The 13,011-nt window shown below is 44.1% G+C and overlaps 1 protein-coding gene across 9 annotated transcripts in view; it reads right to left on the reverse strand.

The window, feature by feature from the left end:
- ATF1 (activating transcription factor 1) overlaps positions 1-13,011 on the reverse strand; it is a 60,678-nt gene that overhangs the window by 20,729 nt on the left and 26,938 nt on the right. For 7 of the 9 annotated variants that reach the window (XM_032143661.2, XM_032143660.2, XM_058433433.1 and 4 more), the window contains exon 3: positions 6,273-6,373. In XM_032143661.2, coding sequence (XP_031999552.1) covers positions 6,273-6,373 — 101 coding nt within the window. Of the gene's footprint in view, positions 1-6,272; positions 6,385-9,769; positions 10,882-13,011 lie in introns of those variants that run through there. The other 2 variants (XM_032143662.2, XM_058433434.1) reach the window with 2 other exon arrangements.

The raw sequence follows: 13,011 nt of genomic DNA on the forward strand, positions 1-13,011 counted from the left end.
GCGCCTGCCACCATGCCCAGCTAATTTTTTATCTTTGTAATAGAGACGGGGTTTTGCTATGTTGGTCAGGCTGGCCTCAAACTCCTGACCTCAGGTGATCTACCTGCCTCAGCCTCCCAAAGTGCTGGGATTACAGGCATGAGCCACCGTACCCAGCCATTTTAAAGCAGCAGTTCCCAACCCTTTTGGCACCAGGGACCGGTTTCGTGGAAGACAATTTTTCCATGGATAGGGAAGTCGGGGGATGGTTTCAGGATGAAACTGTTCCATCATCTCAGAGCATCAGATATTAGAGTCTCATGAAGAGCATGCAACCTAGATCCCTCGCATGTGCAGTTCACAACACGGTTCACATTCCTATAAGAATCTAATGCTGCCACTGATTTGACAGGAGGCAGAGCTTGGGTGCTAAGGCTCGCTCACCTGCTGCTCACCTCCTGCTGTGCAGCCTGGTTCCTAATAGGCCACAGACACCAATCCAGGGCCTGGGGTTTGGGGACCCCTATTTTAAAGAATTCAACAGGAGAGGAACTGTCCATTATATTTGCCCAGATATTTCTGTTGCTGTTTCTTCATTCCTTGTTTCTTTCATCTTAAGAATTTTCTTAGCAGTTGTTTTACAGCAGGTCTGCTGGCAATTATTTCCCTTAGTTTTCCTTCATGAAAATATTTGACCTCCAAGTCTGAAGGATGTTTTCAGTAGACACAGAATTTTATCTTTTTTTTTCTTTTTATTTTGGGTGCCAAGACCCAGGAGATAATCCTTTTTTCTTTTAGCACTTTAAAAATGCTATTCCATTATCTTCTCGCCTCCATAGTTTCTGATGAGCACTCTGTAGTCATTCACACTGTTCTCTTGTAAGTAATGTGCCATTATTCTCTGGCTACTCACAAGATTTTTCTTTAACTTTAGTTTTCAGCAGTTTGATTATGGTAAATCTGGGCAATGATTTATTTGTGTTTATCCTGCTTAGAGTTTGCTGAGGTTTTTGAACCTGTGGGTTTACGTCTTTCACCAAATTTGGTAATTTTTCAGCCATTATTTTTTCAAGTATTTTTTCTGCACTATACTTTTTTTCCTCTCTTTCTGAGACTCTAATGACATAAATCTTAGATCTTTAGCTATTGTCTCACAGGTCCCTGAGAATTAGATAATTTTCCAATCTCTTTTCTGTGTTCAGATTGGATAATATCCACTGAATAATCTTCGAAGTTGACCATTTTTTCTCTCATTTCCATTCTACTATTGAACCCATCCGGTGAGGTTTTATCTCTGTTACTGTGTTTCTTAGCTCTGAAATCTCTATTTTATTCTCTTTATAGCCTCTATTTTTGGCCGAGTTTATACCTTTCATTTCAAGAAAATTCACTTACTTGTTGGAACAGTTTAATAATAGCTTCTTTAAAGTCCTTGTCATATAATTCCAACATTTGTATCATCTAGGAGTTGGCTTCTGTCAACAGTCTTTTCCCATGCAAGTTGAGATTTTTCCTTGTTCTTTGATACCAAATAATTTTGGACTCTTTCAATATTATGCTATCAGACTCTGGGTCTTGTTTAATAAAAAATGTTTTATATTCTTGTTGCATGTGCATGTGTGTATTTGGGACAGGGACTCGCTCTGTCGCTCAGGTTGGAGTGCATGGCACAATCATGGCTCACTGAAGCATCAGCCTCCTGGGCTCAAGTGATCCTCTGCCCTCAGCCTCCTGAGTCACTGGGACTACAGGTGCACACCACCATACCTGGCTAATTTTTGTATTTTTTGTAGAGACAGGATCTCCTTATGTTACACAGATTGGTCTTAAATTCCTGGACTCAAGTAGTCCTCCCACCTCAGCCTCCCAAAGTGCTGGGATTACAGGCATGAGCCACAGACCTAGCCTATATTCTTGTTTTAGAAGGTATCAATCTGGTTGTGTCCAGGCCACAAGTTCTGATCAGCCTTCTGTGGGTTGTGGTTCCAATGTCAGTTCAGTTTCCAAAGTCTTTGCAATGCTATTCATATCTATTACACATGTGCACCAGGTAGTGGCCAGTCTAGAATTTGGGCAATGGTGATCTTCCTATACATAGTTAAGTTCTAAAAGTCTACATACGCTAGGGAAGCCCATTTTTATTCATTTTTGGTAGAAATGTATGAGGTGCTGGATTTAATCAAATACTTTTTTTCCCTGCATTTATTGAGTTGACTGTATTGTTTCTGCCAATTCTCACTTACGTGGTTTATGTCCTGGCACGTTTGATTTTTGAGTGAATTAATATTTGATTTATACTAATCTGTCGCAATCCAGAAAGCTTAACTTTGAGAAATTTCTTTTCAGATGTTATAGCCTGAGAGACCCCTACTTAATAAAGACATCTCAGGTTCAGGCTGGGCATGGTGGCTCACACCTGTAATCCCAGCACTTTGGGAGGCCGAGGTGGGCAGATCACGAGGTCAGGAGATTGAGACCATCCTGGCTAACACGGTGAAACCCCGTCTCTACTAAAAAATACACAAAATTAGCCAGGTGTGGTGGCAGGCGCCTGTAGTCCCAGCTACTTGGGAGGCTGAGGCAGGAGAATGGCGTGAACCCGGGAGGTGGAGCTTGCAGTGAGCCGAGATTACTCCACTGCACTCCAGCCTGGATGACAGAGCGAGACTCCATCTCAAAAAAAAAAAAAACCACAAAACTACCCAAATTAATCATTATTACTATTGTTCTAAAAAGCCAATGCTAACTAACTGAAATGAATTGTCTTTGTTCACCATACTTTCTTACATTTATATTCCTTTCATTTTCTTCTTCCTGAAGTATACATTTAAGTAGTTTCTTTTTTCTTTTTTTTTAAAGATGGAGTCTCGCTGTGTCACCCAGGCTGGAGTGTGGTGGCACGATCTTGGCTCACTGCAGCCTCTGCCCCCTGGGTTCAAGCTGGGACTACATGCATGTGCCACCATGCCTAGCTTATTTTTGTATTTTTAGTAGAGATAGGGTTTCACCATGTTGGCCAGGCTCGTTTCGAACTCCTGACCTCAAGTGATCCACCTGCCTCGGCCTCTCAAAGTGCTGGGATTACAGGCGTGAGCCACTGTACCCAGCCCCCTTAAGTAGTTTCTTAAATCAGTTTGAAAATGATTATTATTTCACCATCATTTTTGAAAGACTGTTCAGTAGGCACAGAATTCCAGGTCAAAAGTTACTTTCTCTTTGAATTTAAATACTGGAGCCTGAGTACAGTGGCTCATGCCTGTAATAGCAACACTTTGGGAGGCTGAGGTGGGAGGATCACTTGAGCCCAAGAGTTTGAGACCAGCCTGGTCAACATAGTGGGACTCCATCTCTACCAAAAATTTAAAAAAATTAGGTGGGCATCATGGCATATGCCTGTAGTCCCAGGTACTCAGGAGGCTGAGAAGCTGAACCCAGGAGGTTGAGGCTGTAGTGAGCCGTGATCACACCACTGCACTCCAGCCTGGGCAACAGTGTGAGACCTCCGTCTCAAAAAAATATGTAATAATTTAAAGATAAAAATAAGGATTTTAGTTCATTGTCTTATACTGTACTTCAAAAATCTGTTGTCAGCTTACTGGTCCTTCCTTTCTAGGTAATTGGTCTTTTCACTTGGAAGCGTTTAGCTTTTAAGATCTCAGGTTTCTTCCTTGGTTCCTCCCTCCATCCCTCCTTCCTTCCTTTCTTTCTTCCTTCCTTCCCTCTGTGGCCCAGGCTGGAGTAAACTTGGCTCGCTGCAGACTCCCTGCGTCCGGCTCTCGTGATTCTCCTGCCCTGGCCTGCGGGCTGCCTGGAATTGCCGCCGTGTGCCACCACCCCTCCCTGGTTTTTCTCCTTTGGCTGGAGGTGCGGTTTCGCCATGTCGGCCAGGCTGGTCTCCAGCTCCTGACCTCCAGTGCTCTGCCTGCCTCGGCCTCCCGAGGTGCTGGGGCTGCAGACGGAGGCTCGCTCATTCGGTGCTCGGTGTGGCCCGGGCTGGAGTGCGGTGGCGTGGTCTTGGCTCGCTGCAGCCTCCGCCTCCCAGCCGCCTGCCTTGGCCTCCCAGCGTGCTGGGATTGCAGCCTCTGCCCGGCCGCCGCCCCGTCTGGGAGGTGGGGAGCGTCTCTGCCTGGCCGCCCATCGTGTGGGTTATGAGGAGCTCTTCTGCCCGGCCGCCCCGTCTGGGAGGTGAGGAGCACCTCTGCCCGGCCGCCACCCCGTCTAGGAAGTGAGGAACGTCTCTGCCCGGCCGCCCATCATCTGGGAGGTGAGGAGCGCCTCTGCCCGGTCGCCCCGTCTGGGAGGTGGGGAGCGCCTCTGCCCGGCCGCCCCGTCTGGGAGGTGAGGAGCGCCTCTGCCCGGTCGCCCCGTCTGGGAGGTGGGGAGCGCCTCTGCCCGGTCGCCCCGTCTGGGAGGTGGGGAGCGCCTCTGCCCGGCCGCCCCGTCTGGGAGGTGGGGAGCGCCTCTGCCCGGCCGCCCCGTCGGGACCCTGCCCGCCCCTCCTGGAGGTGGGGGCCTCTGCCCTCCCCGTGGGAGGTGAGGACCCCTCTGCACGGCCCACCCTATCTGCCCGGCCGCCCCGTCTGGGAAGTGAGGAGCACCTCTGCCTGGCCACCCCGTCTGGGATGTGGGGAGCGCCTCTGCCCGGCCGCCCCGTCTGGGAGGTCTACCACAGAGGCCAGAAGCAATGTGGGGGCTGGATGTGGTGGCTCACGCCTGTAGTCCCAGCACTCTGGGAGGCTGAGACGGGTTGATCACTTGAGGCTAGGAGCTCGAGACCAGCCTGGCCAACATGGCGAAACATATGAAAAATACAACTGTCAAACCAACCAACGAACCAAGCGACAACAAAACAGGTCTACCCTGGAGTCATACTCTACTCTAATTTTTTCTATTTTCCTCCCTTTCTGATCCTTTATCCCACTTTCTTTTTCTTCCTCTTCCTTATCCTTCTTCTTTGTCAAATAGAGGATTGAGTTATTATCATTGATCCATACAAAGTCCCTCTCTCATTTATTTTCTTTAATTCCCACCTCCCATTTCTATTCCCCGTCTTCCCATGTGCAACCTTCCTAATATGTTTGATATGCATCTTTTTGTTTGTATGTACTTTTAGAAAATATTTGTTTTGTGTGCAAAAATAAAATAAAATAAAATAAAAAATTAAAAAAAAAAAGATCTCAGGTTTATCCTTGGTGTTCTCCAGTTTTACTTCACAACATACACCTAGATGTAGGTTTCTATTAATTTATCTTATTTGGGACCTTGCTTTCTTACGCTGAGAAATTCATATCCTGGAAATTGCAGTCATTATCATTTTCTCTCCTGGAGAGACTAGAAGCTGGAAGTGCCCTTCCCTCTTCTCTCCTTTTATCTATGTATGTTGTGTACTGGACCTTCTCATTCTGTGTTCTATCTTAACTTCTCTTTGTCTTTCTGTGTTCCATTCTAGGTAATCTACTCAGAGCTGTATCCTCAGGTTCTCTAATTTTATCTTCAGTTATGGGTATTAACCCCTTATCAGATAAGTGGTTTGTAAATGATTTTTTCCCAGTCCATAAGTTGCCTTTACATTTTGTTGCTTGTTTCCTTTGCTACACAGACATGTTTTTTAGTTTGACGTAGTCCCAATTATTTATTTTTTTGTAGCCTAAGCTTTTGGTGTGATATCCAAAAATCATTGCTAAGGTCAATGTCGAAGTGTTTATCACCTATGCTCTCTTCTAGGATTTCTATGGTTTCAGGTCTTAACATTTAGGTCTCTTATCCATTTGGCATTGATTTGTGTAATGGTATAAGATGTTCACTCCTAACCTCAGGTGATCTGCCCGCCTCAGCCCCCCAAAGTGCTGGGATTACAGGCACAAGCCACTGCATCCGGCCAAAGGTCCAATTTCATTTTTTCTTGGCGACAGGGTCTTGCTCTATCACCCAGGCTGGAGCACAGTGATTGATAAGATCACAGATCATTGTAACTTCAAACTCCTGGGCTCAAGCCATGTTCCTGCCTTAGCCTCTAAGTAGATGGGACTACAGGCATGCGCCACTATGTCCAGCTAAGTTTTGTATTTTTTGAAGAGACAGGGTCTTGCCATGCTGCCCAGGCTGGTCTTGAACTCCTGGGCTCAAGCAATCCTACCTCGGCCTCTGAAAGGGCTGGGATTATAGGCGAGGGCCACCCAATTTCACTGTTAACACTGACACGTGCTAACTTCTTTAGTGTACTTTGCACAGCACCTCTTGAACTCATTTGGTACTATTATAACATGCAGGGCTTCATACAAGAGAGTACTCACCTGTAAGATGGGCGCCGTGCTAGGATCCCGTGGGCTTTCTGTGAGGAGCCTATGCTGTCGGATGAGTCCTGGGACTCCTCACTTTCTGATAAAGACGATACCTAAAAAAGAACTGGCATTAACATGATGAACAATGCAGGTGGGAAAAGAAACAACTGAATTTTTACTTTTAGAAAAAAATGATCTGTCTCCTGCCACTCAAATTCATTTGTACATTAAATCTAAGGTCTAAAAGAAAGGAAAAAAAGGAAAAGGAAAAATGAGAACGTTTATTCCAGGAGCCCAGCCTATTAAAGGAATATCAAATATAGCAGGCCCAGAGCTGAGAATAAAGTCTATCCCCCAAATGAAGCAGTACTATTTTACCGGAGTTAAAAAGACCAGGCTCTGATGTCATTCTCCACCCTGTTTGTTTCTACACTGATGCACATGACTTAAAAGTGTTGTTTTATTACTAATCTACCTGACATGCTAAGTTTGAAAAACCTGTTAGATATTCAACTGCTGACATTGAGACAACCATTAAATATACACGCCTGCAGGTCTGGGAAGAGGTCTGGGCTAGATAACATAAATTTTGGAGGTCTAGCTTTTTAGAGTCCTTAAAGCCATGAGACTGGATGAGCTCATAGGGGTAAACAGAAGAGGACTGAGGACTAACCTCAGGAACACTAAGAGACTGGATGAAGAGGAGGAACCAGCAAATGAGACTAAGGAGTCACCAGTAAGGAAGAAAGAGAACCCAGTGATTGAGCTGTCCATGGAAAACTAGTGAAGACAGCATACTGAGGAGAAAAGAATGATCAACCACGTCCAATGCTGTTTACAAGTTGAGATAAAATAAGGACTGAGAACAGGCCATTAGATTTAGCAAGGTGGAGGTCACTGGCAATGGCAGGTATAAATATATGCCATTTAAAAATCTGTATGATTCAATTTTACCTCATTTCACAAGTTAATACATGTAACACTTGGCATGCATATAATGTTAATTTTTATAAACTACATCAATACAATATGCAAGTTATAGCAATATTTTACAATGGAGAAAACAAGTTGTTTTCAATGATTTTTTTTTTATATTTTTTATTTTTTTATTTTTGAGACAGGGTCTCGCTCTGTCACCCAGGCTGAAGTGCAGTGGTGCAATGACAGCTCACTGTGGCCTCACCTTCCTGGGCTCAAGCAATCTTCCAGCCTGAGCCTTCTGAGTAGCTAGGATTTCAGGTGCACACCACCAGGCCCAGCTAATTCATTTTTTTTTTTATTCTGACAGGGTCTCATTATGTTACCCCAGCTGGTGTCAAACTCCTGGGCTCAAGCAGGCCTCCCAAAGTGCTGGGATTACAGGTGTGGGTCACCATGTCTGGCCTCAATTTTTTAAGCGTATTAAAACTTTCCAACATTTGTCCAAAGTTAGATTGTGATATCCAACTTTAATTTTTTTTTTTTTTTTTGAGATGGAGTATCGCTCTGTCGCCCAGGCTGGAGTGCAGTGGCACGATCTTGGCTCACTGCAACCTCCGCCTCCTGGGTTCAAGTGATTCTCCTGCCTCAGCCTCCTGAGTAGCTGGGATTACAGCCACATGCCACCATACCCAGCTAATTTTTGTATTTTTAGTAGAGATGGGGTTTCACCATGTTGGTCAGGCTGGTCTCGAACTCCTGACCTCATGATCCACCTGCCTCAGCCTCCCAAAATGCTGGGATTGCAAGTGTGAGCCACCGTGCCTGGCCGACTTCATCTTAATTTTTAAAAATAAAATGACCCAGGCCGGGCATGGTGGCTCATGCCTGTAATCCCAGCACTTTGGGAGGCCAAGGTGGGTGGATCACGAGGTCAGGAGATTGAGACCATCCTGGCTAACATGGTGAAACCCTGTCTCTACTAAAAATACAAAAAATTAGCTGGGCCTGGTGATGGGTGCCTGTAGTCCCAGCTACTTGGGAGGCTGAGGCAGAAGGGCGTGAACCCGGGAGGCGGAGCTTGCAGTGAGCCGAGATCACGCCACTGCACTCCAGCCTGGGCGACAGAGCAAGATTCCATCTCAAAAAAATAAAAATAAAAAAATAAATAAAATAAAATAACCCACACAGGCCTTTAGAAGAGACATAAGAAATCGATTCTCCACATTAGTTACTATCTATAGAAAGCCTTCCCCTAAACTATGTAGACATGAAATTTCCAGAGAGGCTTCTTTTATATGTTATTTCCTTCAAAAATGAGTTCTAGTATATAACTACTCATTTATATTTCATATTAAATCTATATCATTATACAGAAAAGAATCAGTCACAACCCAATAATAATTAAGAAATAATAACCAATAATTTAAAATAAGAAGAATCTGTCACTTTTTTTTCCCTCAAGCATCATAAATTTTTTTTTTTTTTTTTGAGACAGAGTCTTGCTCTTGTCGCCCAGGCTGGAGTGCAATGGCACAATCTCGGCTCACTGCAACTTCTGCCTCCCAGGTTCAAGCGATTCTCCTGCCTCAGTCTCCCAAGTAGCTGGGTAGCTGGGATTACAGGCACTTGCCACCATGCCTTGCTCATTTTTGTATTTTTTAGTAGAGATGGGGTTTCACCATGTTGGCCAGGCTGGTCTCAAACTCCTGACCTCATGATCTGCCCAAGTCAGCCTCCCAAAGTGCTAGGATTATAGGTATGAGCCACCGCGCCTGGCCATAAAATACTTCATTTCTAATCTAATTCTTTAACTACACTGTCCCTAAGCTTACTCCAAAGCCTTCCAATGAACTTAAGAAAATAAATTGTAAAACTAAGGAATTACTTGTAATTAAAATCAAAAATTTATCTTTAATAACAGCACCAGCAAATAAGACTAAAATTTCCATATAAACACTAAAAAAATCCACGCATCCACCTCCTTTCACATGGGAATACCACATAAAGATGCAGCTCTAGTTTTGACAACATTGCCATAATCAGGAGAAGAAATGAGGAATATAGCTTTTCTTCTAGGAGAGCTGCTTCTAAAAACAAGAGATGACCAAAGGTATTCTGGGATTCACAGAAATTGGAAGATAAAATGGGAAAAGAAGAAAGAAAAGGAATCTAGGATGGCTCTTTCTTTCCTACTTTTGTCAGGCGTTAATATGAAGGTAAATACAAATAAGAACTTTCCTCTACTAGAAGAGAACTCTTTTATTTGACCTCCATAAAGCATATGGTAGGTAGGTAGTGATTCCATAAAGCATATAGAAAATACCTAGGATAAAAGGGTGCTTTCTCTTTAAAAAAAAAAAAAAAAAGTCCCTCATTTCCTTAAATCATAAGCAATAACTTTCCCTAAAATTGTCTTCTATTTTCACTAGGTATTATATACATGAAACTAGAAATTCTAAAACTTTTCTATTTGCCTCATTTGGTCTGCAGTCTAATTTGTAAGACAACTTTATCTTGGTTTATAATAGTATAGGTACAGCAACTGCAATCTGAAGACTCAGGGTATAAAAGTCCCAACTCTCAACCACTAAGTCTTCAAATTTCTGTACCATTTGCACATGTGGTGGGTGAATTACAGAAGACTGGGCTGTCTGGATGACCCCCTGAACTTGTACTTGCTCTCCAGGAAGACGTATAATTGTCACTGGTGCAGATCCTCTTAATGACATCAATAGAACAAATAGAAATTCAATTAACAAAATATATATTGTACCTATGCACATAAGATAGCTGAGTTCTTAACACTGGAAACACATTTCAGAGCTGATTATATTTAATCGCATCATCAACCAAACATTAGGTACTTTCTATTGACCAGAGGCTGAACTAGGGATTGAGAGTACAAACTAACTATAACAAATAGACTAAGAGTTATAATAGAGGAAAACTACAAAGTACTGTTCTGTGGGAGCAAAGAAAGGGTGTTATTTCATCTGGGTTTTGAATAATTAACAATTACCTGAGGGTATGCATGGAGGGGCAGGAGTTAGGGGACTGGAAGGTATTTTAGGCAGAGGAACTGATTGTGCAAAAACATGGAGAATCTTTAGCACATGCTATTCTGAAGAGATAAGGTTGAAAACTAACCAAGAAACCAAGAGTCAAAAAGTGAGTGAAACACCAACTTTGGGCAGCATCTTGAAAAAATAAAATAAAATATTTCAAGTAAATGACTGAATCATGAAATTATAATTTATTTCTGTTGAAATCAGATGCGGTTTCATGGAAATACCATGATAAAATGCTAAACTAAGAAAAGTCCATTCATCATCCCTCCAGGCTCACCTCAGGTCCTACCTCTTCCAAAAAGCTTTCTCAAATATTTTCAGTTAACAGAGATCTCATGCCTTCCTCTCTGGACTACTCTGGTCCATACCATTCCTCTTGGATTTAAATCACAAAATAAAATCCTGGACTACTTCTCAGGCCCTGAAAGTAAGCCTCCTGCCTGCTCCCCTGTTCTGTTTCTTCACACTGGGCTCCAAGAATACTGCTTTCCCTGTTCCCTTTTTTTTTGTTTTTTGAGACTGAGTTTCACTCCCTCCCAGGCTGAAGTGAAGTAGCACGATCTAGACTCACTGCAACCTCCACCCCTGGGTTCAGCCTCCAGAGTAGCTGGGATTACGGGCATGTGCGACCACGCCCAGCTAATTTTTGTATTTTTAGTAGAGACGGGGTTTCCCCATGTTGGCCAGGCTGGTCTCGAACTCTTTTTTTTTTTTTTTTTGAGACGGAGTCTCGCTCTTTCACCCAGGCTAGAGTGCAGTGGCGCGATCTCGGCTCGCTGCAGGCTCCGCCCCCCGGGGTTCACGCCATTCTCCTGCCTCAGCCTCCCGCGTAGCTGGGACTACAGGCGCCCGCCACCACGCCCGGCTAATTTTTTGTATTTTTAGTAGAGACGGGGTTTCACCGTGTTAGCCAGGATGGTCTCGATCTCCTGACTTTGTGATCCGCCCGCCTCGGCCTCCCAAAGTGCTGGGATTACAGGCGTGAGCCACCACACCCAGCCTCTCTGTTCCCTTTCTTCTTTCACTGAAAGTCCTTTTCCTCATCCCAAGACTAGATTAAACAAACTCCAGTCTCATCATCCCTCAAAATGCCTAGGGTCATGAAATTCTGTGTAAAATTTATCCAGCCACTGAGAACTGTAAACTCCATTTGTAGCACAAACGATGCCATTCAACTCCCTCCTACTGACCAAATTCTTGACCAATGGCTTTTGTCACGCCAAGGTTGTGTCCCTAGAATGACACCAGAGCCCCCTTAAAACACCTGCCTGAGAAAAGTTCAATTCTACCAAAAAAATTTACTGTTTGTTCCAGCCAAAACTTGACTATAGGCCCCTATCCTCACTTTTCTTACAGCATTTTAGAAAGCTTGTTGTTATGAATCCTTTCTCTGTCCCGTGAGACGTAGATATTCTAAAACCTAGAAATCTTTCTTTGGGCCTGTAAATGTAGTAACCAAGAAAGAAAAGATTTGGTCCCTGTCTCCCAGTCTGTGGGAGAGTAGGAGCCTAACTTTGACAAGTGCCAATGAGCAAGCAGGATGGCTAATCATAGTGACAATTCCTTCCCTCCCCCAAACATCTTATGTACTTTTCCTTTAGAACACCCCAATATTTAAAAAGCTTTCCATCTGTTTCAGTGGAGCTGAGCTCAGTTTATGTTGGAGTTTCTCTCCTATACTGCAGTAATCTGATAAAATCTGTCTTGCTGCCTTTAACAAATGTCCAGCTCTGTTCCTCTGACAGTACCCCAATATGGGCAGAGAAAAATTGAAGAATAAGAATAAACAAAGAGCTGGGTGCAGGGACTCATGCCTATAATCCCAGCACTTTAGGAGGACAAGGCAGGCAGATCCCTTGAGCCCAGGAGTTCAAGACCAGCCTGAGCAACATGGGTAAAATGCAGTCTCTACAAAAAATACAAAAATTAGCCAGGTTTGGCAGTGCATGCCTATAGTCACAGCTACGTGGGAGGCTAAGCTGGGAGGATTGCTTGAGCCCAGGAGGGGGAGGTTGTGGTGAGCTGTGATTTGCGCCACTGCACTCCAACTCTAGCCTGGCTGACAAGTAAAAACTGTCTCAAAAAAAAAAAAAAAAAAAAAAAATAGAACCCACAAGTCTTAAGAGTCCAGCTCTAGACTTACCATTACACTTGGAAAACATTAACAAAATGTCTCCCCGCCTTTCAACAACTGAAGCCACTCAGCTAATGGAGAGAGCGCGTGACAGGATTAATTTACATTTCTAAAAGGCTACGGGCCATCATTCCTTAAAGGTTTCTGGCAATCCATGTGATTTAATGCAGGCTGTGGGTCTGGCAGGTTGAAAAGGAAAAGAGGCACCAGATTTTGATTTAGCTAGTGGTAGTCCCTTATCCCTTATTACTACGGTTCGTCTAACCTCACAAAATGCTCATTACTCAGGGTCTCAAAGTCCTGATTCTCTTCCCAATCCCACTCTCAAACCTGATAATCTAAATATTGAGAGACCTTTCAAAGGAGGAAAGGGAGGAGCTGGTCCCCCAATCTTTTTTTCTTGGGGGGGGGGGCAGGGTCTCACTCTGTCAACCAGGCTGGAGGGCAGTGGCACAATCTCGGCTCCCTGCAACCTCTGCCTCCTGCGTTCAAGCGATTCTCCTGCCTCAGCCTCTGGAGTAGCTGGGATGACAGGCACCCACCACCACTTCCGGCTAATTTTTGTATTTTTAGTACACATGGGGTTTCACCATGTTGGCCAGGCTGGTCTCAAACTCCAGGCCTCATG

This window comes from Hylobates moloch, unplaced genomic scaffold, assembly GCF_009828535.3.
Source record: "Hylobates moloch isolate HMO894 unplaced genomic scaffold, HMol_V3 SCAFFOLD_22, whole genome shotgun sequence".
Lineage (NCBI taxonomy): Eukaryota > Metazoa > Chordata > Mammalia > Primates > Hylobatidae > Hylobates > Hylobates moloch.